General features: G+C 36.2%; 2 protein-coding genes and 1 non-coding gene across 3 annotated transcripts; all 3 read left to right on the top strand.

Annotated features, from left to right (window-relative positions):
- The first annotated feature begins 4,561 nt into the window (after window positions 1–4,561).
- Window positions 4,562–15,494, top strand: LOC126710604 (vacuolar protein sorting-associated protein 51 homolog). The gene is made up of 20 exons (XM_050411153.1): window positions 4,562–4,872; window positions 5,035–5,174; window positions 5,313–5,367; window positions 5,451–5,558; window positions 6,098–6,196; window positions 6,346–6,423; window positions 8,230–8,307; window positions 9,340–9,495; window positions 9,834–9,934; window positions 10,065–10,132; window positions 10,823–10,896; window positions 11,039–11,105; window positions 11,382–11,497; window positions 11,886–12,152; window positions 12,271–12,387; window positions 12,819–12,890; window positions 12,973–13,023; window positions 13,260–13,487; window positions 13,573–13,749; window positions 14,900–15,494. The coding sequence occupies exons 1-20, from the start codon at window positions 4,687–4,689 to the stop codon at window positions 15,017–15,019; spliced, it is 2,358 nt and encodes a 785-aa protein (XP_050267110.1). The 5' UTR covers window positions 4,562–4,686; the 3' UTR covers window positions 15,020–15,494.
- A 1,088-nt stretch (window positions 15,495–16,582) lies between these two features.
- TRNAH-GUG (transfer RNA histidin (anticodon GUG)) lies at window positions 16,583–16,654 on the top strand. Its single transcript has one exon. It is a non-coding gene; the product is annotated as a tRNA-His (tRNA).
- Window positions 16,655–16,863: 209 nt separating this feature from the next.
- Window positions 16,864–25,121, top strand: LOC126709248 (DNA replication licensing factor MCM7). Its single transcript, XM_050409393.1, has 15 exons — window positions 16,864–17,034; window positions 17,122–17,189; window positions 17,498–17,557; window positions 17,673–17,896; window positions 18,401–18,578; window positions 18,846–18,968; window positions 19,183–19,272; window positions 19,849–19,991; window positions 20,268–20,445; window positions 20,766–20,957; window positions 21,269–21,441; window positions 21,614–21,817; window positions 22,437–22,602; window positions 23,101–23,322; window positions 24,658–25,121. The coding sequence occupies exons 1-15, from the start codon at window positions 16,998–17,000 to the stop codon at window positions 24,760–24,762; spliced, it is 2,163 nt and encodes a 720-aa protein (XP_050265350.1). The 5' UTR covers window positions 16,864–16,997; the 3' UTR covers window positions 24,763–25,121.
- The last annotated feature ends 1,634 nt before the right edge of the window (window positions 25,122–26,755 follow it).

The following is a 26,755-nucleotide window of genomic DNA, read 5'->3' as shown; positions in this document are numbered from 1 at the left end:
AGAAACAAATTCAGACGGAGTGAAGCATGCATAAAGGGTCAAGGCACCACCTACTTGTATCCAGCCAATACATGAGAGGTAGGCCGCAGGTCAAGGCTTTCAGAGGGTATGGTTTGGCAGTGGGAGAAAAAGGGGCCTATTCTAGGGTTCCCGCTCAAGTTTCTTTAGGGAGCAATGTTCTGCTGGGATGTCATCTCACCCAAAAGAGGTAAATATGGGCTAGGATCACTTGATGCATGCCATAGAGGTAGGTGATGAGAAAACTTAATCCTTATCTAGATGAGTGAAGTGAAAACGAAGAGAGGTAAAAAACAAGACAAGCAATTTTGTCTGGGAATGGAGAGTGGTGCAACCAACACATTCTGAGTAGAGGTAGTGGCTCGACAGCCGGCAGGCCAATAGGCAGTCTTGGAAGGACACCCATAAGAAGCCAAAGTAGTTGAGGGGCAAAAATGGTAAATCTCACCATGGCAGATGGTATAAAAAGGGGTAGCTGTGAATAGTGAAATGGGGGAGGAAAGAAAGGAAGAAGAGTTAGAAAGAAAGAAAAGAAAGAACATACAGAAAACCAGAGAGATATAAGTGGTAGGAATAGAGGCATGCATAATGGATCACTCTTTCCTTCTCTCTTGACAGACCCACTCTCCTAGGGATTGAGAATTGAAGTTTAAACCATTTAGGTCATTTTTCCAAAGTGTGTAACTTCTATACCAGAAGCCTTCCTTGAGGTTACTTACGTTAGGGATTGGCTCCCTTCTTGGACTCGCTTCTACTGAAAAGCTAAGCCTACTTTTCTGGCAGACAAGTTTTTTTTTTGCTTATTGGGTGATTAGTTTACCGTTCAGTTATTAAGTTGTTTGTTGTAGCGTTATTTCCGTTTGTTGTATAATTCTATTGTAACTTTATTAGCTACCTTCCTTATTGGTGCTAGTATTATTCATTTTGTTTAGTATTTTAGTTATTTTGTTGTACTGTATTCCTGCTATAACATTTGTAACAGTTATTCTTGCCAAGGCCATGACATACACCCAGCCTGCGATTTTTTGCCAGAATGCATCTATATTGGGATGGCTTGACTTATTCACAAGCTGGCCTAAAGTGTAGCCCCATTTAGGCCAATCTCAGCTCCTTTACCTCTGATCTAGGAGCCGTAGTGCAGCAGGAGAGATCAAAGCTTAACAACACAAAAAGGCCACCATAAGATTCTGTGTTATTTGTTTTTGTAGTTGCTGAGTGTCCGAGATAGTGAGAAGTGAGTTGTGATTTGTGAATAAAGTTATAAGAGAGAGAGAGAGAGAGAGTCCGTTAAGAATAGTGTTTAAGACTTTCACTGTTTGTTGGTAGTGAGCCAACAAGATAACTAAAACATTTCTACTAATAACAATAATACATGAATAACACAGCAAGGGAGAATAGAGTAATACAATCACGAATAATAAGATTACGACAAACAATTTAGCAGTAAGATAACGAGTTAGTCATTTATCAACCAAAAAATGAGGATTTGTTTGCTAAAGAAATGGGTTTAGCTCTTCAACAAACATAAGCCCAAAAAGGGAGCCGATCTCCAAAATGGGTAACCTCAGAGGGAACTCCTATTGTAGAGATTACACACTTTGAAAAAAGGACCTAGATAGCTTAAACTTGAATTCTTAGCTTATTAGAGAGTGGGTTTATTGAGAAAGAGAGAAGTTGGTAGCCTATTGATGCATGCCTCTATTCCTATCCTTCATGTTTCTTTCTTTCTTTGGGATTTCTGTATATTTTCTTTCTTTTTTTCTTTTTTTACTCTGCTTTCTTTTCTTTCTTACTACCCCTGTTTCTTGCCATTGTTTTCTTCTTCTTTCTTCCCCCCTTTTTCACTATTCATGCCTATGGCCTTTTATACTGTTTGTCGTTACAGGATTTACCATTTTTACCCCTCAACCGCTTTTGGCTTATTGTGGGCATCCTTCCAAGATTGCCCACTGGTCTGCTGGCTGCCCAGCCACTACCATTACACTGTGTTGGCTACACCGCGCCTCATTCCGAAACAAAAAAAGTTTTTGTTATGTCTTTTATTTCAATACTCTCATCCGGATAAAGGTTAAACCTCTCCTTTACCTACCTCTATGGTATGCATCTACTGATTCTAGCTCATGTTTACTTCTTTTGGGTGAGATGTCATTCCAGCAGGACATTTCTCCCTAAAAGAGTTTGAGCAAGAACCCCAAAATAGGCTCTCTCATCTCCCTACTGCCAGACCACACCCTCTCATACTTTTGACCCATGGCCCACTTCCCCTGTATTGGCTGGGTACAAGTAGGTGGTGTTTGAGCCCTGTGTGCATGCTCCACTTTCGTTTGAATCCATTACTTTTCTGGCCTTCACACATTTGTCATTGCCTCCGCATTTGTTTGATTCTATTGCACGTTTTGGTATCTACTTAACTCTTGTGGCGTGAAAGATACATGGGCTTTTGGGCTTTCGTTATCTACATTCCATCTCCTTTTTGGATTGGGCATTGCTTGAGTGCAGGCCCTCTCCCCCCTACCTAGCCCATGTCCTATTCTTTTCCATATCTGTCGGCTAGCTGATAATCTTGCCAAGCCATTGCATTGTTCCTACCATGATATCACTCATTTTTTTACTTCATTGTTACCTCTGGCCTTACGGACTGAGGCTTTTGCCAGTCCATTTCTTACATTTTTTTCTTCTTTTGGGTTTTATTGGCCAACGCCCCTGCTGGGCTAGCCCATTCCATTCCTTGGGCTTCCTCGGCCCATTCCATTCCTTGGGCTTCCTTGGCCCGTTTCATTCCCTAGGCTTCCTTAGCCCATTTTCTTCTTCTTTACCTCTTTCACTCCCATGGGCTTTTGCTAAATCCTTTGGGCTTTCCCGGCCCAATTATCATATCTTTACCTCTTATTATCTTTCAGGTTTATTGTCCTTTATGCCAACCCTATGAATTTACTAATTCATTTCTTGGGCTTCCCCAACCTATTTTACTTTTTCTCCATCTCTTATTATTCCCATGGGTTTACTATTTCATTCCTCAGATTTCCTCAGCCCATTTGCTTCTTCCAAGCCACTTATTATTTTTGTGGGCATGTTGACCATTATTCCAACCATTTTAGCTTGCTGATCTTTATTTTACTATTTTCTCTCTCCATCTTCTTCATATTGTTGGGCTTCTTCTGCCATTTTTGGGCCCTTTTGTCAAAAGTGGGCATCAATAGAAGGAAAAGACAACTTTTATAAGTACTTTTTTCAAGGAACTTTTGTCTTTTTAATTCATTATATATGACCATGATGTGGGGTTTATTTACAACCACCATAGTGGTCGTCCAATGGTAATTACATATTTTTATGGTGTATAATGTTTGTGATAGCCTCTTATTCTCCTTATCTACTACTATGTACTTATTAAAAGAAAATTCAATATATATAGGGCAAATTACAACTTACCTACCTGTAGTTTGGTAGAAATTTTAATTGCCTACCTGTGATTTGAAATTTGACACTTTACCTACTTAAACTTAGCTCAATTAGATTTCCATAACTCATATTTGTTAAAAATAAGACTAAATATGTAATTTACTCAATTTTTATGTCCCTCTCTTCCAAAAACACAAAAAAAAAAAAAAAAAAATACAAGATCAAATAAGATAAAAAAGAATCCAAATGAACACTTGCATCATGAGATTTTAAACTACAGATAGGTAAATTAAATTTTGGTCAAACCTTAGTGGGTAAAGTATCAAATTTCAAATCAAATGTAGATAACTTAAATTTTAATCAAACCATAGGTAGGTAAGTTGTAATCTCTCTCTCTCTCTCTCTCTCTCTCTCTCTCTCTCTCTCTCTCTCTCTCTCTATATATATATATATATATGTATATGTGCAAAATTTAGAGAAAGTTCAATTAGAATTTGAAATTAGAATCCAATTTTGCGCCTTGTATCTAAATTTATGTGTGGACCACTCCATAATTATCCACTTAAGTTTTAATATGTCTACTTAAGTTTTTTAATTTTTGTGTCAAGTGAGTTAATGAAAGCAAATTAGTAAGAATCTAATATTAATGAAGTAATTTTTTTAAAAAAAAAAAAAAAACCAATTACATATACTCAATAAAAATCACTGTACAACAAAGATCACCACATGTTTTACCTTATTAAAAATTAGAAGAATAAAAAATGCTCATAAGTAGTATTAAATTTAGGTAAGAATTTTAATATATGACTAATTACGTTTACTTAAAAAAATTTAACTAATTATTTATATTTTTATGATAAAATTTGTATTTAATTTTAAATGTATCTTACGGTATGCACGTGTTACATATATTTTTTTTAATAATTTGACTAATTATTTATATTTTTATAATAAAAATCATGTTTAATTTTAGATGCATGCATTTGTATAAGTTGCATCCTAATGGTAGTGGCAGTGGTAGTAGTAGTTATATAAAAAGAAAAAAGAAAATCTGAAAATGAAAAAGGAGAAAATCAACGATATTGTTCAACGACAAGTAGTTAAACTCGTCGAGCCAACGAGACACTCAACGACATCGTTTCAGAGTACCGTATCTGTCCCAAAGTCCCCACCGTTTCATGATCATCTCCAACTCCAACTCCAATAGTCCAAAACTCAGAAGAGTATCAGTTCAGAGCAAAGGAATCCGAAGAGATCGAATCGGCGAAAATGGGAGTCGACGATCTCCCAATGGACGACAAGGCGAAGCGAATGAGAGATCTGCTCTCAAGTTTCTACTCTCCCGATCCTTCAATATCTCCCTCTCCCGATTCGCCGTCGTCTAGACCTCAACAAATCACCCTCGACGACATCAACTCCACCTCCTTCGATCCTGATCACTACATGAATTTCTTGGTACGCCGCCCTATCTTCTTCAATTTTGATCAAAACCTTTAAAATCTCATTGCGATTTAGCAGCATACTTGAATTCTATATAGATTGGAGTTGATGTGAGAATTAGAATTAAAATTAAAATTTTTGGTTCTTTGTATGTTTGTGTTGGTTTGGAATGTTCAGGTGGAAAAGTCGAATTTAGAAGGGCTGCTGCAAAGGCATGTAGAAATGGCAGCCGAGATTAAGAATCTCGATACTGACTTGCAAATGTTGGTTTATGAAAATTATAACAAGTTTATTAGTGCTACCGATACGATTAAGAGGTAATTATTTAACACCTTTGAAGAACTTTCTTTACGCGGTTGTTGTGGATCTTTCTAGTGCATTTTGTTGTCTGTTTCTGAATGCTTTCGAGAATAGAATCATGGCGTATAATGTTGTTGTTGTTTTTTTGGGTACAGGATGAAAACTAACATTGTAGGCATGGAGTCAAATATGGAAGGGCTTCTTGAGAAGGTATGTGGGATTTTGCTTTATTTGTATCTCGTTGGAAAAGAAGAGTGGAGTAGAGATTATATTCATGTTGCCTTTGGATGCAGATAATGTCTGTGCAATCTAGAAGTGATGGGGTGAACACTTCACTATTTGAAAAGAGAGAACACATAGAGAAATTGCATCGCACGTATAACCTTCTTCGCAAAGTTCAGGTATTAAATTACCTATCAAATAATTTTTTTTTTTTTTTTTAAAGTTCAGGAATTGAAGCATTATTAACAATGGAATCTTAAGGTCTGTTGCTCCCAGTTTTTTCTCAACGAGAGTTGAGTCTGTCACTTAAGGTGAACCTAAGCTTCCACAGCATCTAGTGCCAAGTAAATGTAGATATAAGTTATTATACTCCTTGTACCAGCATCATACAAGCTTTTTGAGTAGTGAACTTGTGGGCTCTCCAGTGATGAAGTGCAGTAAACCTTATTGATCGATGTTAGTGCATTTAGAGTAGATATAAATTTCTTCTTTTTTTTGGTGGGGGGGAGGGGGGGTAACTATTTACCACTCAGCGATCAAGTTGCAGTTCTTTTACTCATTTATGGGGTTTGTGCCAAAATTTATTTAGTAAAAGGGTAAAAATTGTTTTCTCTAGACGGCCATGATTCATTTCTGATAAATGTATGATACTTATATGTAAATTTTGGAGTTTGCCATTTATGAGTTACACAGATTTCATCTTTTTTATTAAGAGCAGTTCATTTTTGATCTACCCATGAGACTTGGAAAGTGTATCAAATCCGAGGCCTATGCTGATGCAGTCAGGTTCTACATTGGAGCTATGCCAATTTTTAAGGTTACTTGTTTCTTTATTACGGTGTTCTGATTTCTGGGTCAATTTTTCTACCAACTCTGTTGTTTATTTTGTTATTGGGGCATTCGTTTATTGTCACTTTGAAATATCTACATTATTAGTGAATTGTTTTTCCATTTTTCCTGTATTAGGCATATGGAGACTCATCATTCCAGGACTGTAAGCAAGCTTCTGAAGAAGCAATGGCTATAATTATAAAGAACTTGCAGGTATATTTCCTTTCATTTTACACCAGTCAAGTTGGCTTGGTGGAGATGCCAAGTCAAAGTGTGAAATTAAACCCCATAAAAGGAGACTGGTGGCATTATCTTCTTTACATGCCATTGCAACATCACCTTGGTGCCATGATTTCCGGTATCAGAAATAAAATATCTGGATTTAAACTCACCTCTGACTATCAAAATGGATTACCGTTCAAACTTGCATTAATTGTTATTTTATTTTACCGGTAATTAAACAATTCACTATTTAGCGTCTAATTTAACAGTTTTACGATGATACTCTGCTGTCCCATTTTAGTAATGGATTGTCGTAAAATTATTTTCAATTGTGTTTATGCACTCTATATATGGATTGTATCATATACTTGTGAGTTTTCGATTTTTTTTTTTTTTTAATAAGTACGAAAGATGTATATTCAAAAAACTGCTTTATGCAAAGAAGCACAAAGCATATCAAAGATTACAAGAAAGAGGGAAAAGCAAAAACGGATAAGAGAAACTAATTACAAAGAAAAAGAGAGCTAAGGAACAAAGGGAGAGATAAACTAGATGTGAGTCCCCAAGCCCTAGACCAATCAAAAAAAGAACCAGTAAAGGAAACAAGCAACTGGTCATCAGATCTATCCAAGTCCTCAAAAGTTTGTCGGTTGTGTTCCTTCCAAATACACCACATCAAACACAACGAAACTAAATTCCAAATGTTAGATGAGTGCTTCCCCAACCAATTCCACCAACCAAAAAGGAAATCTGCAACCGATCTTGAGAGAACCCACGGAATCCCAAAAGTTCTAAAGACAAAACTCCACAAACGATGAGCCTTCCCACAATGTAGCAACAAATGATCTAATGTCTCCCCACGAAAATGACACATGATGCACTAGTCAACAAAATCAAAACCCCTACTCTACAAATTATCACCCGTGAGAATCCTATCTCAGGCGACTATCCAAACAAAAAAAGAGACACGCCTAGATGCCTTGACCTTCTAAATACCTTTCCAGGAAAAAACAATGGAAGAGGAATCATGTAACTTATGATAAAACGAGCAGATTTTAAAATCCCCATTGTTTGTCAACTTCCATCTCATACGATCACCACTTTCTATTTCTACTGTATGTGAAACATACATGCATCTGTTAATCCATACATTGATCCATATTGTCAGTAAGAGTATATAAAAAAAAATGTTTTAGCATAAAGTGACTATGATGGGGAAACGAGTCTTAGCTTTTTATGCTAGATATTGATAATGATACCTGTACTTCAAACATGGAATGAGTATTTATTCCACATGTACATTTTAACATTCAAATCTGAGCCTTAAGGTTGAGAATCTCTTCATGATTAAGTAGCATCAAACTCATGTAGGGCTCTTGGAATCTATTGAAAGTGAGCCTCCAAGGAATTTCACATTTTGTCATGTTTACTCCCCACAACTTGTACTTTAGGACCTATGGACAAATTTCATAGAATTTGGAGTCTGCAATATCCGAGAATTTACATTTATGAATACTTGTGTACTACAGGACCACACAGATAACCATTTAATTCTGTTGGGAGCCATTGAATGTGCATAAAATGATGATGGTTGAATAAAATTCGAGAATTGACATTTATGAATACTTGTGTACTACAGGACCACACAAATAACCATTTCATTCTGTTGGGAGCCATAGAATGCTCAAAAAATGATGATGGATGAATAGAAGTCTATTTCATGTTGTATAACTTTCTGACAGTCACTGCTATATCCAAAACTTGTCTCCTAATTTATTTATTTATTTTTCAAATTAGGGAAAGCTATTCTCAGATTCTGAATCCATACAAGCAAGAGCTGAGGCTGCAGTGCTTCTTAAGCAGTTAGATTTTCCGGTTTGTACTGCACTTGTTCACAGTTTTTTTTGGGTTCATATTATGCATAACAGGGTTAACATGTTACACTTCTATGTAAAGGAACAGTACTGAATATATCATTGAAAATATTTGAGTGTTATATGTGTAAAAGGAGTGGGGAATCGGTAAATCTTCTTCTTCTTCATTGTCCCATTGTTTCTGAGCTATGGTCTATGGTTTTTTTGGTGTGATTTGGGTTATTCCACAAAGTGTTACGAATTTATTTACAGTGTGGCAAGGCCCTTTTGGTAGACATTGTAACATAGATTTGTGGAGGGCTGCCCCGCATTGTGTTTTATGGCGTATTTGGTGAGAAAGGAACACTAGATGCTTTGAGGGAAAGGAACGTTTGATTCTCGAGATTAAATCTTTCCTCCTCTACTCTTTACTGGACTGGAGTTCTGTTTTTAATTCTTTTCATGTTCTAATCTTTTAGATATGCTTGATCATTGTAATTTACAAGCTTACACTTCCGGTGTACCTGGGTATTTAGATTAATGAACTTTCATTATTTATCAAAAAAAAAAAAAAAATTTCATTGAAAATATTTGATGCATGGATATTTGCTAGGGAAAAAAAATAGTATGCATTGCACAAAGATTACACTTATGTGGGATCTGGGAGAAGTGATTGGTATGCAGCCTTACCTCCAATTTTGGAGGGCTAATTCCTGGATTTGAACCTAGGACACATATTTTCTAATTATATTGGTGAAAAAATGAGGACTCTCCTCTTCGATATGATTGACCATTGTGCTTTGAGAGCTTGATTGCCCATATTATACTTCTTCTGTACTTGGGCTTCTTTTTTCCTTTGTAAAGTTATGGTACTTATCAAAGAAAAAATGAGGACTCTCCTCATTTGTTATTACTGTTATTCTCATAATGCCTACATTTTGTAGCATGTGCTGCATAAATGTGAAATTTCATTTGCTTCTACTTCAAGCAAATATCTTATCATGATTCTTCTGATATATTAATGTCATATGATAAATTTTCCCTATGCTGGCAGGTGGAAAGCTTAAAGGCTAGACTACTGGAAAAATTGGCACAGTCTCTTGCAGATCTTCAGCTTAAGACTAAAGAACTAAGCAATGCTTCAGTAGATTCTAAGGATTCTTCTAAAGAAGAAAGCATTCCTTGTTCAGAACCTGCTGCTGCTCATGAGGTAAGTTGTGAAAAAGTAGAATCGTTTTTGTCTCTTAATTTTGGCAGGTGGGAAGAGAAGATTCATATTCCTCCTTCCCTTCCCTCTTGCCAAACGAAAAAGGAAAAGAGCTTACTTTATGGGCATTGAATAGGAACTCTTACCTTTGTTTAATTGAAGCATCTAGGGGTGTGTGTTTTTTTGTGTGTATATAATTTTTGATATATTATTTTTCAGGTTTTCTTCTTTGTTTAATGCAGTTTATGATGACTCTTTGCTTGTAGTTACGTCTTAATTTTCCTAGCTGCCTGTATTATTGGACTAATGAGGCCACACTTGTATTAATTTTCTAAATGTAGGCATCTGTTCGTGAGTTTGCAGAGGCTCTCCGTGCTTATTGTGTGATATTTCCTGATTCAGAAAACCAACTAGTGAAACTTGCACAAGATCTGGTTACCAAGTAAGTGAGTATCTTCATCAAATTTTCCAATTAGTTTATGTTATCTGCTTATTATTTCTTTTGGTTTATTGAAACACATAGAAGCATGCAGAATTTTGCTCACGGACTGTAATGGGGTTTTGTTTCGTAGGCATTTTGAAACAACTGGAGAATACGTAAAGGAGCGGATTTGTTCTGCTGAGCTATTGCGTGTTCTTCGTAAGTAGAATAATTGTGCTTTTGCATCGTCTTTTACCCTACGTAACTCTGGTGCCCTTATACTAGAACAATTTTTTAAGCCTGCCCATGCAATCCATCCTTCTAATAAACTTGCTGCACAAGTTCTTTAATTATACAGTCAATTCTCTTCTGATTCTTTTTTATCTGTAATAATGTAGTCAAGGCTAAGTTACATCAAATGCCCATTGTTGCGGTATGTGTAAGACTGCCTTACCAGGGAACAACCATCGAAAGTCCTTGCTGATGCACAATAGCTGCCAGCATAGCTCTAGAGAAGAGCACTATTGCAAAATATTTACCTAGAAGCTCCATTTGTGTTAGCATTACAAACATCTTTGGGCAAATTTGCTATACCTAACAACTGGAGTTCGGGTTTGTGTCATTCCCCTTTGATGTTAGGTGTAGTTTTTTCCTATTGGCTTTTGTAGTCCACTAGGGATATAAGAGTTTCTTTAGTTTCCTCCTAATAATGGTCCATGAAAAGTAGGATGAGGCTTTAGAACATTACTTATTAAAAAATAGTATCAAAAGAATTCAACCCAGCCTTTCTTATCAATTTTATTGAAGCTTTAATGAAAATGATTTGATATTGGGTTTGATTTTGAAGTCATTTCCTTCTCATTTTGCAACCTGAATGCAACTTCTTGCAATACCTACCAATGCATGCAGGAGTTATTTGGAAAGATGTGCTTCTGATGGATGAGGTGTTGCATGAGGCTGCACTCCCTGATTATTCTTTGGAGGTTTTTCTTTGACAATTATTTGAATATTGATTTATTTTAATACATAGCTGCATTTCATCTACATCCCTAATTACCATATTTTCTTTATAATTTCATGTTGAGGATTGATTTTAGTACACTGACTACCCCTACATGGTTTCAGGCTGCCAAGGTTGCTGTCAAACAGTATGTTGCCAGCAGATTTTCCCATCTTCTACATGATATCTCAGGTTATTTATACTGTCATTTTCCAACAAGTTCTTACTTTATAGTTTCATTTTAACCCAAAAAGGAAGTAAATTGGAAAACATAGAATATAGATTGATTTGTGTTCAACAAGTTATGCAAAAAAAAAAAAAAAAAAAAAACTTTTTCCAATTAGTTGGCAGCTGGTTTATAATGAGTTGGCATATTTCATGTTATGTTGAACATCAGATGTTACTTGAGTTCAATCTTATCCTCAGAGAGGCTCAAAGTTCTTAGATAAATTCTGTTCAATCTAGCAGATGCCCTTACAAAAGTACATGTTAGACAAAAGGATGGAGGAAAAGAGTATTCCTTGCAGGTTGTTCTGGAGACCAGCAAAAAGGCAGTGCTTCAAGGCAGCATGGACGTCTTACTGGTACTTCTATTCCACTTGTGAAGGATATCATTTCAAATTAATTTCCATGTACCTTAGATTTTTTTCTATTAGATGTACTTCTTTAAAATGTAGTTTGTGCTTGGTTGTGTGTGTGTGTCTCTCTCTTCCTAAATTATTTTGGCAAGTGTTTCTTCAACATTTGTGGATTTGAAGTGCATGATGTACCTTATGGGATTTTAACATTGATTTTAAGTTTTAACTATTTGGTGATTAGAAAATTTCCCCCGTTTTTGGTTCATGTTAACTTTGTGAGGCTTATTATTGAGTACCTTCACTTTTTTGTACATCATCATTGTTAAGCTCGTCTTTTATTGCAAATGCATACTCCATTTAGGTGTTGTACTCTTATCTGTTTGTTTTTGTCCAGGACTTCCGCCAAATTCTTGAAGACAACTTGGAGCTACTAGTCAACCTGAAAGACTTGATTATTGATTTGGTTCAAGAAGGATTTCAAGATTTCTTCAGGGCACTTGATGATCACTTCCTTCTGCTTTCAGGAAGAAATATTTCACCCAGTCAAGATCAAGGTTTGATAGAGGGAACACAAGGTGACAAAGCTTTTGCTGGCCTTGTCCTGGTGCTTGCTCAACTTTCTGTTTTCATCGAACAAACTGCCATCCCAAGAATCACTGAGGCAAGGAGCCACCTGATTGTTTTATATAAATTTTTTTTTAGAAGCATCAATTACTGCAATTATATTTCTCTCTTTATCCTCAGGGGCTTGTGTTGAAGTTTCATCTTCTACTTTTCAGGAAATAGCAGCTTCTTTTTCTGGTGGTGGTGCTAGAGGCTATGAAAATGGGCCTGCCTTTGTTCCTGGAGAAATTTGTCGAATTTTTCGTTCAGCTGGAGAGAAGTTTCTGAACCTTGTATGAATTAAAGACTTCTGCAGTTGTTACTATTTTCATTTAGGCTAGTAGATTAGGGAACAAAGAAATAGGTTTTGGCCATGTGGTAGATGACATCTTATTCTTTTTCGTTATGTTTCTGTGTTCCTCAATTTATTTTGTTAAGTAGGAATAACAAGCCTCTTTTTGGAAACTTAGATTTTAATTACCTTTTGTTTCTCTTTGAAAATAAAAGACAGTTCCCAGATGGTGGATTGCAAAATGGCTTTATGTTAGCCTGCCTCTGTGCAAATCCACTTTGGAACTGTAAATGCGTCTTTATCTCCAATTGGGTTGATAAGAGTTTGCAAAGAATGTTTCCCTTGTGATGTCATTTTTTGGTTTGTTTTGAATATTATATCCAGTTGCCCAAAATTCTTGCGCAATATAATAATCTTATTTTCTCTTTTCAGTATATAAAAATGAGAACTCAGAGGATATCGCTTCTCCTGAAAAAGAGGTTTACAACACCAAATTGGATCAAGGTATGTTTGTTTTTTGCTATGTATTAATTTTATAGAAAATAACCAGCATAAGAACTATCTGATATTTGTATGATTTGCACAGCATAAGGAGCCCAGAGAGGTTCATATGTTTGTTGATTTATTTCTCCAAGAGGTCAGTACATTGGTAGACTTTTATCATCTATTCATCTGTGGTTCATATCTTTCCAATTAAATGTTAAGAAATCTGAGCATGTATTGGTAGACTTTTATCGCCTGTTTCTGTTAAATGTTACTATCCTACAAATACTAATTATTTCCACTTGTATTTGAATTGCATGAACCTGTTCATACCAATTAATTGAGAGGAGCAAAATAAAGACACATCTTTAACTTTGATTCCTTTACTAGCTTGGAGCAATAGGACGTGAAGTAAAGCAGATTTTGCCTCAAGGGCTGCGAAGGCATCGTCGCAATGACAGCAATGGAAGCACTGCCTCATCAAGGAGCAATCCATTACGAGAGGAAAAGTTGACTCAGTCCAATACCCAAAGGGCCAGGAGCCAGCTTTTGGAAACCCATCTAGCAAAGTTGTTCAAGCAAAAAGTTGAAATTTTCACAAAAGTTGAATACACACAGGTAATGAATTCTCTTAGGGTTGGTGGGAAAAAGTTTTCGTTGTGGTATATGAACAACATGAACTGAGCTTGCTTGTAAACTGCAGGAGTCCGTGGTATCAACAATAGTAAAACTGTCCCTTAAAAGTTTGCAAGAATTTGTCCGACTCCAGACTTTCAATCGGAGTGGATTCCAGCAAATTCAGTTGGATATTCAGTTCCTAAGGACTCCTTTAAAGGAAAATGTTGAAGATGAAGCTGCTGTTGACTTTCTGCTTGATGAGGTACAAGAAAAATAGCCTTGAATCTGGATTCTGAACATTTGACCTCCCATAACTTTTTCTTACGCTCTGTTTGTTTTAATGTACAAGATTTTACTATAAAATTTTATATTTTCATTGAAAACATTTTCAAGTGTTTGGCAAGATTAGACCTTTGAAAATGTAAACAGCCACCTGCCTCCAAATACAAGCACACCACCACTACTAACCACTTGGGAAAAAGAAAAAAATAAAAAAAAGAAGCCACCATCGCCCCGCTGCCACCAAAATCCAATGACCACACACCCCCACTCACACGGCCACACCACCACAACAACAACCACCAACAGGAACCAACAATCCCAAATGAAAACAAAAATTCCAAAATCAAAGATCAATGAAACCCACTCTTATTCAGCCACCATCAAAACCCACAAACCACCACAACTATAGCAGTTCCGGCCACCAACCTCAAAACCAAAGCTGAAAACACCAAACCCAGCCTACCAAAACCCAACACCAATGACCCATCCCACTAAAACCCATCACCGATGACCCACCCCCCCACTGAGAGGGACACTGGCCCTCAGATCTGACGACGACCCACCCCACTATCGACCTTATCACTGATCTGTACCGTCCTTGCGCTTGACATTCACATCAGGAACATTGATGCCGAGAGTCAAAGTCCCAAGGGTGGCGTCGCTGGTGGGTAGCACTGGTCGGTGAGTGGCTCCAGTCGGTGGGTGGCGTTGGGTTACGCTGGTCAGTGGGTGCGCCACTAGGTTTTGGGAGAGAAGGTTTAGGTTGAGAAGGAGAGAAAATTGAGAGGGAGAGAAGAGATAGCGGGAAAGGGAGAGTTAGAGAGAAATTGTAAAATATTTTACCAAAATTTTAATTGTAAAATATTTTACATAAATTTGCTTGGGTTGATTTGGTTGACTGAAAATATTTTACTTTTGACTAAATGTTTTACTGCAAAACAAACATCGTAAAATGAGAAAATATTTTCCTGCAAATATTTTACGTCAAAACAAACAGAGCGTTAGTATGGTTTGTTTTTGTTTGAATATCTTTCAAGAGAGATGAAAGAAGGCATTGCTCTGTGTGTGTGTGTGTGAGTTCAGAGCTTAAGTTAGACAATTCATAGGCTTGGACTTGATTTGTTGTGCAGGTGATTGTTGGTGCTTCGGAGCGTTGTCTTGACCCAATTCCTTTGGAGCCCCCCATTTTGGACAAACTAATACAGGCAAAGTTGGCAAAAACCAGGGATCAGATTCCTAGCGCTTCATAAACATCTGATGGTGGTGAGATTGGCAATCACGGTGACCTTTCATTCTCAGTTGCTCAAGGGATGTTCCTTCTTTAATCCTGCACCAGCATATCTAAATATGAGTCTCCCTAGTTTCTACTCACATTCTTTCTTTCAGAGGTGTCAGTTGAATTCATTTTCAAGGCGTATATTGGATGCTTTTTGATTGTATTGCTTCGGAATGTCTTCTGGAAAAGTGTTTCAACTTTCCTAGTCTTCCGGTTGAGGACTAATAGTCTTTGGTCAGCAGACTTGCACCCTATAAAGCCAATAATTTTTTTCATCCTATTATAGTTTGTGACGGGGGAACCACAGGGTTACTTAGTTCCCTTTTCCCTCTTGTAATTTAGTATTTGTGAAGATTACGGCAATCTTTCTATCATCCATTATTAAAAAGCCCTCTAGCAGTTGTATTTGTACATTATAACGATATACAGGATGTGGCAGTTTTTCTTTCCCTGAGTCATCAATTTAATTTTTTTTTACTGTCTTCATTGGTTCAGATATTCTGAATGTCTCCAGGATATTTAGCAAAATGTCATTTCAGATACACATACAATCTCTATTGACGGAAGTGACCCGCTAAATATGATGTAGCAATATTTATCACCAAGATTTAAGAGGTCGTTTGCAACTTCGCCCTCCATATTCGCTGGTCTGGTCTGATATATATATATATATATATATATATATATTTTTTTTTTTTTTTTTTTTTTGGGGCTAAAATGTAGATTGCATCCTCTAAGTTGGGTTAAAGTTTATTTCAGTCCTCTAAGTTTGTTTTCATTCAATTGAGTCCTTAAGTTTCAAATTTATTCCATTCAGGCCTTTTGTCTAATTTTGTTAAAAAATGGCCCTTAAAAAATATTATTTCACATAAAAAAATTATATAAAAATATATTATAGACATTTTATGTAAGAATTTTACCTTTTTTTTTTCATTGTTTAATTGCATACTTAATAGAAATTATTTTAACGAAATTGGACAAAAGACTTGAATTGAATAACTTTGAGACTTAAATGACTTAATTAAACAAAAGTTGAACCATCAATTATATTTTAATAGATTAGCTCATTGAAATATTTTTATTTTTTCCCGGCTTCTAAAATTTCTCTCGAGTGTTTACCTACCTCAATCTCATTCTATCCTTTATGACTTCAATAAAGCTAAGGGTATGTTTTAAAATTGAATGAGGGGAGATGATAATAAAGAGAAAGATGGCCAAAACATACTAAAATTTAGTACATTCTGATTACCTTTCCTCTCCCTCTATCTCTCTTTATCCAAATAAAGGATTTGGAGAGCCTATTTTCAGACTATTTGACATATACACAACTTTTTATATAATATTACTTCTTTAGGTGTAATTTTTACCCAACTTATTTGTTTAAAGCCGAATAAAATCAAAACGCAGACAAGCTCTCACAATAAAATGCAGTAAAATTTTGCTCACTGCTGCCATAATGGAGTCAGGTCAGGCAAGATGTGTGTAATGTCAGCCAGCCTTATATATGAATATATTGTCTTTGTTACTAAAGACAACAGTGGCTGTAGTTTAGTGGTAAGAATTCCACGTTGTGGCCGTGGAGACCTGGGCTCGAATCCCAGCAGCCACACTTTATTTTTATTACCTTTTTTATATTTTATACTGCTGCTAATATTAATTTACCTCTGTTCGTTCCCTGACCCGTTTTTATAATTCGGGGCCCCATGTCCTCTGATTCAATCAGGAGCGCAAATCATAGGCATAGCTCGAATACCACCATAATTTAATATGCCACGTTACAGCGCATCAATGACTCTAGCGTAGCGTAGCCTATACTATACTTTTTTTCCCGCCAAATTCTTCTTCATCCTCTTCTTTTGCCGCCAAATCCCCCACTCACTCTCTCATTTTCACAGCCACTTTTCTCTCTCTCTCTCTCTCTCTCTCTTTCTCTCTCACTCTCAAGCTAAGCCATGAACACGAAGGACCTCGATTTCAAGGCAGACAAAGGTAACCAGCCCCCTACCATCTCTCTCTCTCTCTCTCTCGCACTCTGCAATGGATATTTCCTAATAATTTTAAATTTATATTTCACAGTTCTGGCGAAGGAGTTCCTTTCGAACTTCGCAGATGCAAATGGCGAAGCCAAGTATATGAACATCCTTGTAAGTCTCCCTCTTTTTTCTTTTTCCCTCCCAAAATGCGAATCGAAATTTGAAAACCCTAGATCTCCGTTTGGCTGCTATGGAAAGTGAAGTGAATAAACCAACCTTAAATTTTCACTCTTAGATTTGTCTTTATCTCGAACTATATTTACCTCAAAATCACGCACATATTATCTGATAAATAATAGATTATGATAAATCACACAAATCGAGCTTTGTTAGTGGGAAAAAACTAAAATTTAAAACTTAAGAATGATTAGCAGCTTGTTTTACACGAAGATTAGCCCTGATTTTTCTTTTCATTTCAGCAAGAGGTTGCCAACCGCAAATTCCGAGCAATCCAGATTGATCTCGAGGACTTATTTAATGTAAGATTCTCTCCGTCTTTTTTTCATTTTGAAATTCATCCATTGATATTCGCGTGATTTTTTTTTTTTTTTTAAACCCTAATTTTTGTTTTTGTTTTTGTTTAAAAAAAAATAGTACAAGGACTTCGATGAAGAGTTTCTCAGGCGTGTTACTGAGAATACGCGGCGGTATATTGGGATTTTTGCTGATGCGATTGATGGTCTCTTGCCGGAGCCCACGGAGGCCTTTACAGATGATGATCATGACATATTGATGACACAAAGGTCTGATGAAGGGACGGAGAATATGGACGGTTCTGATCCACATCAGAAGATGCCTCCAGAAATCAAGCGCTACTTGTGAGTTGAAATGCAATTGTCCCATCTTTTTCAATTTGATCATAACTTCAATTCTTTAGCATAGGTATAATCTATTGTTTGCAAATGGACAAGTTGTATGGTTTGAGTATCATAGGATAGAATTCGAAGTAAGGATTTAGAAAATCCATTTTAGTCTATTAGTTGTTTGGCTTACATGTGTAACATTAGGTTAGGTTAAGGTTAGTTGGAGTGAAAATTTTCATAATAGGAGTATATTTAGTCTTCTTTGATTAACATAAGTCGGTAAGCCTAATTCTAATACGGGTTTGTGAAATATGTTTGTAATTTGAATAGGATGAGTAAATGTTATTAGTATCATAATGCTGATTGCATATCTACCATTCACTCATTTCTAAATGTCATGCAGTTCGCCGTTTAGTTGTGATTTATTGATTACATACTCTATGCATCATATTTGATTCAGTAGAAACTTCTGTGAGATAATAGCAGATATAGTTAATTGATCATTCGTTTGTGATGCAGTGAAGTTTATATAAGAGCATCTTCAAAGGGACGGCCATTTACAATCAGGGAGGTCAAGGCTTCATACATTGGCCAACTTGTAAAGATATCCGGTATTGTCACGCGTTGTTCAGATGTTAAACCATTGATGCAGGTAGCTGTGTATACCTGTGAAGATTGTGGTTTTGAAATTTACCAGGTAATTGTGCATCAATTTTAGTAGACAATATCACATTAGAATGACATCATGAGTCTCTCACATGTCTGTATAATTACCCTTCCATCAATATTATTTTTGTTCTATTTGAAATTTTACTACTGCCACATCTAGCCCAAGCATTTTAAAAAAATTGTTCTTTAGTTTTCATTCCCTTTCGGTGGTACAGAGTATTGTGGACTTTAGATGCTACTTGTGTCTTTCTTTTGTACCTTTAGTTGGTTCATTTTTCTTTTTTGTGCCATACAGGAAGTAACTGCTCGAGTTTTCATGCCTCTGTTTGAGTGTCCATCCAAACGCTGTTATACAAATAGAGCAAAGGGGAACCTTATTCTGCAGCTCAGGGCGTCGAAGTTTTTGAAGTTTCAAGAGGTTTTTAATTTATACTAATTTAGCCATTAAGAAAAGAAAATTCATGTTCATAACAAGTAGGAATTCTCTGTGCATTTTTTTTTTTTTTTTTTTAAATTATGCCATAGCTACACCATCTTCTTCTTCTTCTGCCTCTTCTTTTTTGTGTTTGTTCTCATTCAATAATGTTTATTTACCTTTGGGGTGATACTGTTTTGACATGGTTGAATTGCAGGCCAAAATTCAAGAGTTAGCGGAACATGTTCCAAAAGGCCATATTCCACGGACAATGACTGTCCATTTTAGGGGGGAACTCACAAGAAAGGTTGGTTGTCTTTTATGTCAATTTTTGCTAGCTCTTTCAAGGGTGAAAATTTTTGGTTCTTCTTAAAGCTAATAAATCAGCATTCAACTCAGAAGCTGATATTGATGTGGATTAAAATATCATTTACCTTTTAGCGATGGTGTGAACAATGAAACAAGTTTTTGTTACTTCCCTTGCAAGCAAAGATAGAAATTTGTTGTAAATGATATATTGGAAATGATAGTGGAGAGAGAAATCTTAGAGTCTGTTTGGGAACAGCTTATTTAGCTTTTTGCTGAAAGTATGTTAAAGTATATTTGTACCTTGAAAAATTTTGAAAAAGTGAGAAAATGTGGGAAAAAATGAGGTTTTAAAAAGCAGTACGTAAAAGTTTGAAAAAGCTAAAAGCTAAAAGTTGAGCTTATAAGCTGATGCCAAACACACTTAATTTCCATTTTTGCTTTCTTTGCTTGGAGTGGAATATTTTTGTTTGTTTCTTTCAGGAAATGCCTGGTTGCATATAGTGATTTCCCACTTATAGGTTTTATGCTGATAATTTCTTTACATCTTTACCTGTGTCTTTTTGAACATTATCAGGTGGCTCCCGGTGATGTTGTTGAATTGTCTGGGATTTTTCTTCCTATTCCATACACTGGTTTTAAAGCAATGCGTGCTGGCTTAGTTGCAGATACTTACTTAGAGGCCATGTCTGTCACACATTTCAAGAAAAAATATGAGGAGTAAGCCATTACTTAGTTCTCAGTTTATTTTATATTCCTCTTAAGATCTTAATTACCAGAAGGCACTTGATTTGACCAAATTATCCTTTTCTCATCCATTTGTACCATCTCCAACTGAAGTTTTTTCCCTTACCTCTGTCTACCACCTCCAATTATGGATAGGTTCTTTACGGCAGTTCTTGCTAAACTTAAAACTATTTTTTCCCTGCTAAGATAACTTTGTCAATGGTTAGAGAATTATGGAACTGCTGTGTACTCAGTTTTGCTCCACTGCAGGTATGAACTTAGAGGAGATGAGGAAGAACAAATTGCACGTTTAGCTGAGGATGGCGATATTTATAATAAATTGTCTCGATCGTTGGCACCTGAAATTTTTGGACATGAAGATATCAAAAAAGCTCTACTTCTTCTCCTTGTGGGTGCTCCTCATCGGAAGTTGAAAGATGGGATGAAGGTAAATGAATCATGTTACAGCCTGATTAAAACAGCCAAGGTGGCTTGGCAGGCTAAATTTTTCTTATCAATTTCAGAAACCGTCATTAGGATATAATGGAAACTTCCCTGCCAATTTGTAGTTGCAAGCAAAATGAAAGATAACCATTCTTCCATCCTCTCCCCAACCCTGGCCCTCTGTGACCTGGCTATTATGGTCCCTCTCTGTGGTTATTCAAATCAAGTATATTCTGTTATGCACATGTTACAAACTAATATAACTAGGCTTTATCATCATATAACTAAACTAAAAAGAGTTTGATATTCTTCCCTTCATCGCAGATTAGAGGAGATTTACATATATGTTTGATGGGTGATCCTGGGGTTGCAAAGAGTCAACTTCTTAAGCACATTATTAATGTAGCTCCCAGGGGAGTATATACTACTGGCAAAGGAAGCAGTGGCGTTGGTTTAACTGCTGCTGTTCAGAAAGATCCAGTAACAAATGAGATGGTCCTGGAAGGAGGAGCATTGGTGAGACAAACATATTTTTTACTTCCATCTTAGTTGACACTCATATTTCACTTATACTAGTGGGAGATAGGCAGATAGCATATAAAGCTCTGAATACTTGTGGCCCATATGCATGGTGTCTGAGTTATATGTATGGTATCCAAAAATGGTACCTGTATCTGTTAGTACCTTTTGATCTGAGACAGGAAGCATATGGTGGTTTCATTAAATAACTGAACCACTAAGATATCATCACAAATTTTTGCTCTCCTATCTGGTTGTTTTTCAAGGATTTATGGGATTCAATGCAGAAGTGTTGACTTACATTTCAGGTGCTAGCAGATATGGGTATATGTGCTATTGATGAGTTTGACAAGATGGATGAATCAGATCGAACAGCAATACATGAAGTTATGGAGCAGCAGACTGTCAGCATTGCCAAGGCTGGAATTACTACATCTCTGAATGCAAGAACTGCTGTTCTTGCTGCAGCTAATCCAGCGTGGTACAAATCTTTCTTCTATTTCTCAATAAATTTTTACTGTTTCTCTTCTTTTACTACACACTGCTCTTATAGGTGGCTTTTCTACTGCTCTTATAAGCTGGTATGTATCAGGGGGAAACAAAACTTGTCTGTATGCAAACGCTTAATGGTGACTTTATTTGTGTGTGTGTAGGGGAAGATATGACCTCCGTAGAACTCCAGCTGAAAACATTAATCTTCCCCCAGCCCTTCTGTCAAGATTTGACCTTCTGTGGTTGATCCTGGATCGAGCAGATATGGACAGCGATCTCGAAATGGCTAGGCATATTGTCTATGTGCACCAGAATAAAGAATCTCCTGCTCTTGGGTTCACTCCACTTGACCCATCTGTTCTTCGGTACATCTCACTATTGCTTTTATTATGAAAACAAAATAATGACTGAATCTTAGGAGTGCTTTGCTTTAAATGTATATACCTAATCAAATAACTTTTACATTATTACAAGTCTTATTCTAGCATATAATGTTGCTGAAAAAGTCATCTAATGTATCTGTGCATCAACTTTTAGGGCCGCTCTATCAAGATTGTTTGTGTAGGTGTGATGCTTATAATGCTGTGCATATTTTGTCCCAGTGTTTGTTAAGCTGCTTTCATTTTAGATTGTAGCAAAGTTTGTCTTATGGTTAACAAGAATTTGTGTAAAGGCATATGATGAGTAAATATGCTTTTTATTATTACTTCTCCTTGTGCCAATACATAGATTTGTATTTCTAAATTTAGTTGCAGCAATATTCTGCTTCCAAGTTCTTCAGGTTCACCACCAAGAGAGGCCTTGATTTTTTTCTGCAATTTTTAAAATTTTTTTATCTTCCTCAGCAAAATTCGTGTTTAATTTAGAGTACAAGCTGACTGCCCTGTGTGCGGATCTAAGACACATGTTTACTCTAATAGTTTAGTTCATCTACTTGTTAGTATAACTCTTACCATACTTTAAAAAAAATGTTTTCTCCTGTAGTGCTTATATTTCGGCAGCAAGAAGAGTGTCTCCCTGTGTCCCAAGGGAACTGGAGGAATATATTGCTAGTGCCTATTCCAGCATTAGACAAGAAGAAGCTAAATCTAGTAGTCCTCATTCCTATACAACTGTGAGAACTCTGCTCAGCATTCTCCGAATATCAGCTGTAAGTCCTGATTTCACTTATATTAAATGGAATTCTAGAAAATGTTGTTTATTTGTCAAAATGGTGTAATGCTGGCAGGTTATTAGGTCCATGGAAAACCAGACTTTTTAGGTATAGATCTTGCATGTTGAACTTTTTATTTTTATTTTTTCTGAATACAGACTATGCCAGATTTTAGTTAGAAAGATTATTATAAATTGGATTTGTATATATTGTTCGAAGCAAATAAATTGGTTGGACTGGTCATCTGAAAGCGTTGTCCCTCAGGTGGAGCTATAGATTTATGTAAGGTTTAGAAGTTTTTTTGACAAACTTGTTTGATTATATTGGTTGAACAAGCTTTACGTTATTAGTCGGAGGTGTTCAATGTCACCCATAGGTTAGAGCCATTGAACAAGCATTTTCCTGGGTGGTTAAAGGGGTTACATGTCGAACAATTGTATGTTCATCACCTGAATTAGTACAGTAACATGAAAAACTGATTTAACTTGTTTACAGGCACTAGCAAGACTCCGATTTGCTGATACTGTGGCTCAGAGTGATGTGGATGAGGCACTTAGGTTAATGCAGATGTCAAAGTTCTCTTTGTACTCAGATGAGCGTCAGAAATCTGGACTGGATGCTATCTCTGATATCTATTCAATATTGCGAGACGAAGCTGCTAGGACTAACAAGATGGATGTGAGCTATGCCCATGCACTCAATTGGATTTCTAGAAAGGTTTGTCTTCACAATTCCAGTGTTGAATCCTGTCTGCAATTGTGTATTCTCTTAGAAAGTGAAGTAGTATCAGACTGCAACAAGAATCAGTGCATGGACCAACCCAGCATTATCATGTCAAAATAAATTAGAACATAAATTAAAAAGAAAGAAATATGAACTCAATGAAAAATTCAATGCCCATTTTTCATTCCATTCAACAAAAGACAGAATGGTTTCAAAGACAATTTTTTAAAAGTAATTATGGGAAATATTTTAAGGGTTGAATTAGGTGGAAAAAGGGCTTTGCCTGGTTTTCTGTTGCTGGCTCTGGCAGGTCAGGTGTGTACGAAAAACTACAATTCTAGATGACTCATTCTTCCTAACCTTTTGCAAATCACACACACACACGCACATGCATACATATCTGAGTGGACACTAGTTAAAACAAATTTACTTTCAATCTAAATGTTTATGAAATAAAGGGATTTGGGAAATGTAATATTCTAAAGTGATTCTTTTATTTTGGGAATCGTAATATTTTAAAGTGAGATTCTTCTATTTCTTAGAGCATTCTCATCAAGAGTTTTAGAATTTTTAGCATTTAGCATCTGAAAACCTAACTTTATAGCATTTAACACATCACTTTACAATACCCCTAACATCAAAACTTCTATTTTTTTTTACCATTTCATTTAAATATTTTTTATTTTTTTATTCTCTCTCTCTCTCTCCCAGAGCAGAAAAAGAAAAAAAAAAAAAAAACCTTCCATCCTCAACCACCAGCCGCATCCACCCACCACCACCACAAACCTCCATCCTCAACCATGACAGCCAAATCCACCTGCAACCACCACAAACAACAGCCAGATCCATTGCGCCCCCCCCCCCCCCCCCCCCGCCCCCCCGACCCACTACCCAACCACCCAAATCAGACCAACAAACCACCGCACCATAACCCAGGAACCAATCAGTCCACAAGAGAGAGGGAGAGTGAGAAAGAGGGCAGAGAACAGGAGGGAGAGTCCGAGAAAGAGAATGAGAGTGAGCATGAGTCTGAGTCCTAGGAGAGAGAGAATTAAAAACATTAAAAAATTATAACATCTTGCTACAGTGCGCTCTCTTTTTTGAGAGCTCATTGTAGCAAGATGTCAAATTTTTTAGCATATGGCATCTTTGATGTAGGTTTTTGTGGTTTCAGTTGCTAAAAATAGCATTTTAGCATTTATAACACTCTTGATGAGAACGCTCAGTAGCTATCTTGGGTCACAGTAATGCTTCTGTCCCTTGAAAACCTACCAGTACTTGTCCTCTGAAACAGCAGGGTGCTGACTGCAAATGTTTTCATTTGAACAGGGATACAGTGAAGCTCAATTGAAAGAATGTTTGGAGGAATATGCAGCCTTAAATGTGTGGCAGATACACCCCCACACCTTTGACATCCGATTTATTGATGCCTGATGTGGCCTTTTGCTTGTTTGTAAAATCACTTAGTGGTGGCACGTACTTTCCAGAACATAGGAATGGTCTTTGATCATCATCATTTGAAGATTAGTTGGCGGGAAGCTTAAAAGATATATTTGGCATATGCTGTAATTGAATTTAACAGAACATTTAAAGGTACCTTTGATTATTAGAGTGACATAGAGTTTCGTATTTAAGCATCGGTGGCTAGATTTAGTATTGTATCCAAATCTGAAGTTGGAAGCAGTTGTTAGTTTGCTTTGTTTATTAGGCATTAGGAAAAAAGGAATCAAATTTTTATTTGTATGTGACTTAACTCTTTCTGTGGTGCAGCTTAGGGAAATGTGTTTTATCAATGAGTTTGTGATTGCAGCAAGTGAATCAGTAGAGTTGTAATCTATGATTATGATATGCACACGTGAAACATGTGCGCCACCCAGGATAAATGGGATTGTGGAACCAATTCTTTGGGGGGGGGGGGGGGGGGGGGGGGGGGAAATGGGCTTTTGTTCTTATTTAAAAAAAAAAAAAAAAAAAAAAAAAAAAAAAAAAAAAAAAAAAATCTAACATAATGTCCTTATTTTGAAACTATTAAGTATCGTGTTCTTGTTTTTGAAACTTGACTTTAACCAAGTCGAGTTCTATATAAAACTTAATATCATCAAAATCGAGTTAAATGTAAATTTTTAATTGAAACTCGACTTAAGCAAAATCGAGTTTTACTTAAATTTTTTTTTAAAATTTAGCAAAATATGCATAGAACTCGATATTGTTAATGTCTTGTTCTACCTGTAACTCTATAGTTTCAAAACAGGAATATTGTGCTAATTTTTTTACAAAATAAGGGTAAAAGCCCACTTTTCTCCCAATTCTTTTGGCTTCTATAATTTGTTGAATAAAATAAAAGGCCAAAAATAGAGATCATGCTGGTGTCCGTGTGTTTGTTAGATGTCCTAGAAAATTTGAGATTTGAATTTTGCCATGCTTCTTACGGCTATTCTTTTCTCTATGTACTATAGTAAGTTGTGAAATGGCTTAGAGTTTTTGTTTTTTATTTTATTTATCATTGTTGTTTGAAATTAATGTTGCCTGAAGCATGGATCTTCCTAATTTCCTTTCAACTTACAATTAAAATGAGAGATAGAAGCAAAGACTAGAGAGAGGTCATAGTAGAAATCCAAATAATAGAGGCACGCAAATTTTGTAATTTTAATGTTTGGCATAGGGGTGGCAAAATCAATCCAAACCCATTTGCCCACCCAAACCCACCCAATTATTAATTGGGTTAAATGGGTATTAACCCAATTAAATCCAATTAACATTAATGTTTATTGGGTACCCAATTGACCCAATTATGACTCAACCTAAAAAATGACCAAAATAACACCTAAACCTTAAAATAACCAAAATACCCCTAAAACCTAAAAAAAGACCAAAATACCCCCTTAAACCTAGAAAATGACCAAAATACCCCCAAAACCTAAAAATTACCAAAATAACCTCAAAACCTACAAAATTACCAAAATACCCCCCCGAAACCTAAAAAATGACCAAAATATCCCTCGAAATCCAAAAAATGACCAAAATACCCCTAAAACCTAAAAATGACCAAAATACCCCCGAACCCCAAAAAATGACAAAAATACCATCAAAACAAAAAAAAATTGCAAAAATACCCCCAAAACCCAAAAAATGACCAAATTACCCCCAAAACCTAAAAATTAGCAAAATAACCCCAAAACCTACAAAATACCCCCCCCCAAAACCAAAAAATGACCAAAAATACCCCCAAAACCCAAAAAAATATCAAAATACCCCTGAAACCCAAAAAATGACCAAAATACCCCCGACACCCCAAAAAATTACCAAAATACCCCCGAAACCTAAAAATTACCAAAATCCCTTTGAAACCTAAAAAATGGGCAAAATAACCCCAAAGCCTAAAAAATGACCAAAATAACCCCAAAACCTAAAAAATGACCAAAATACC

Source organism: Quercus robur, chromosome 12 (assembly GCF_932294415.1).
Source record: "Quercus robur chromosome 12, dhQueRobu3.1, whole genome shotgun sequence".
NCBI lineage: Eukaryota > Viridiplantae > Streptophyta > Magnoliopsida > Fagales > Fagaceae > Quercus > Quercus robur.
This window is presented reverse-complemented; position numbering and strand designations above follow the sequence as displayed.

What these genes read in the sequence shown, in the direction of transcription:
- LOC126710604 (XM_050411153.1), top strand. Translation starts at nt 4,687, where the DNA reads ATGGGAGTCGACGATCTCCCAATGGACGACAAGGCGAAGCGAATGAGA. An exon ending in GCAGCATGGACGTCTTACTG is followed by an intron (nt 11,498 to 11,885) that starts GTACTTCTATTC and finishes GTTTTTGTCCAG; the next exon opens with GACTTCCGCCAAATTCTTGA. An exon ending in TTGATTTATTTCTCCAAGAG is followed by an intron (nt 13,024 to 13,259) that starts GTCAGTACATTG and finishes TTCCTTTACTAG; the next exon opens with CTTGGAGCAATAGGACGTGA.
- LOC126709248 (XM_050409393.1), top strand. Translation starts at nt 16,998, where the DNA reads ATGAACACGAAGGACCTCGATTTCAAGGCAGACAAAG. An exon ending in CGATTTCAAGGCAGACAAAG is followed by an intron (nt 17,035 to 17,121) that starts GTAACCAGCCCC and finishes TATATTTCACAG; the next exon opens with TTCTGGCGAAGGAGTTCCTT. An exon ending in TTCAAGAAAAAATATGAGGA is followed by an intron (nt 19,992 to 20,267) that starts GTAAGCCATTAC and finishes GCTCCACTGCAG; the next exon opens with GTATGAACTTAGAGGAGATG.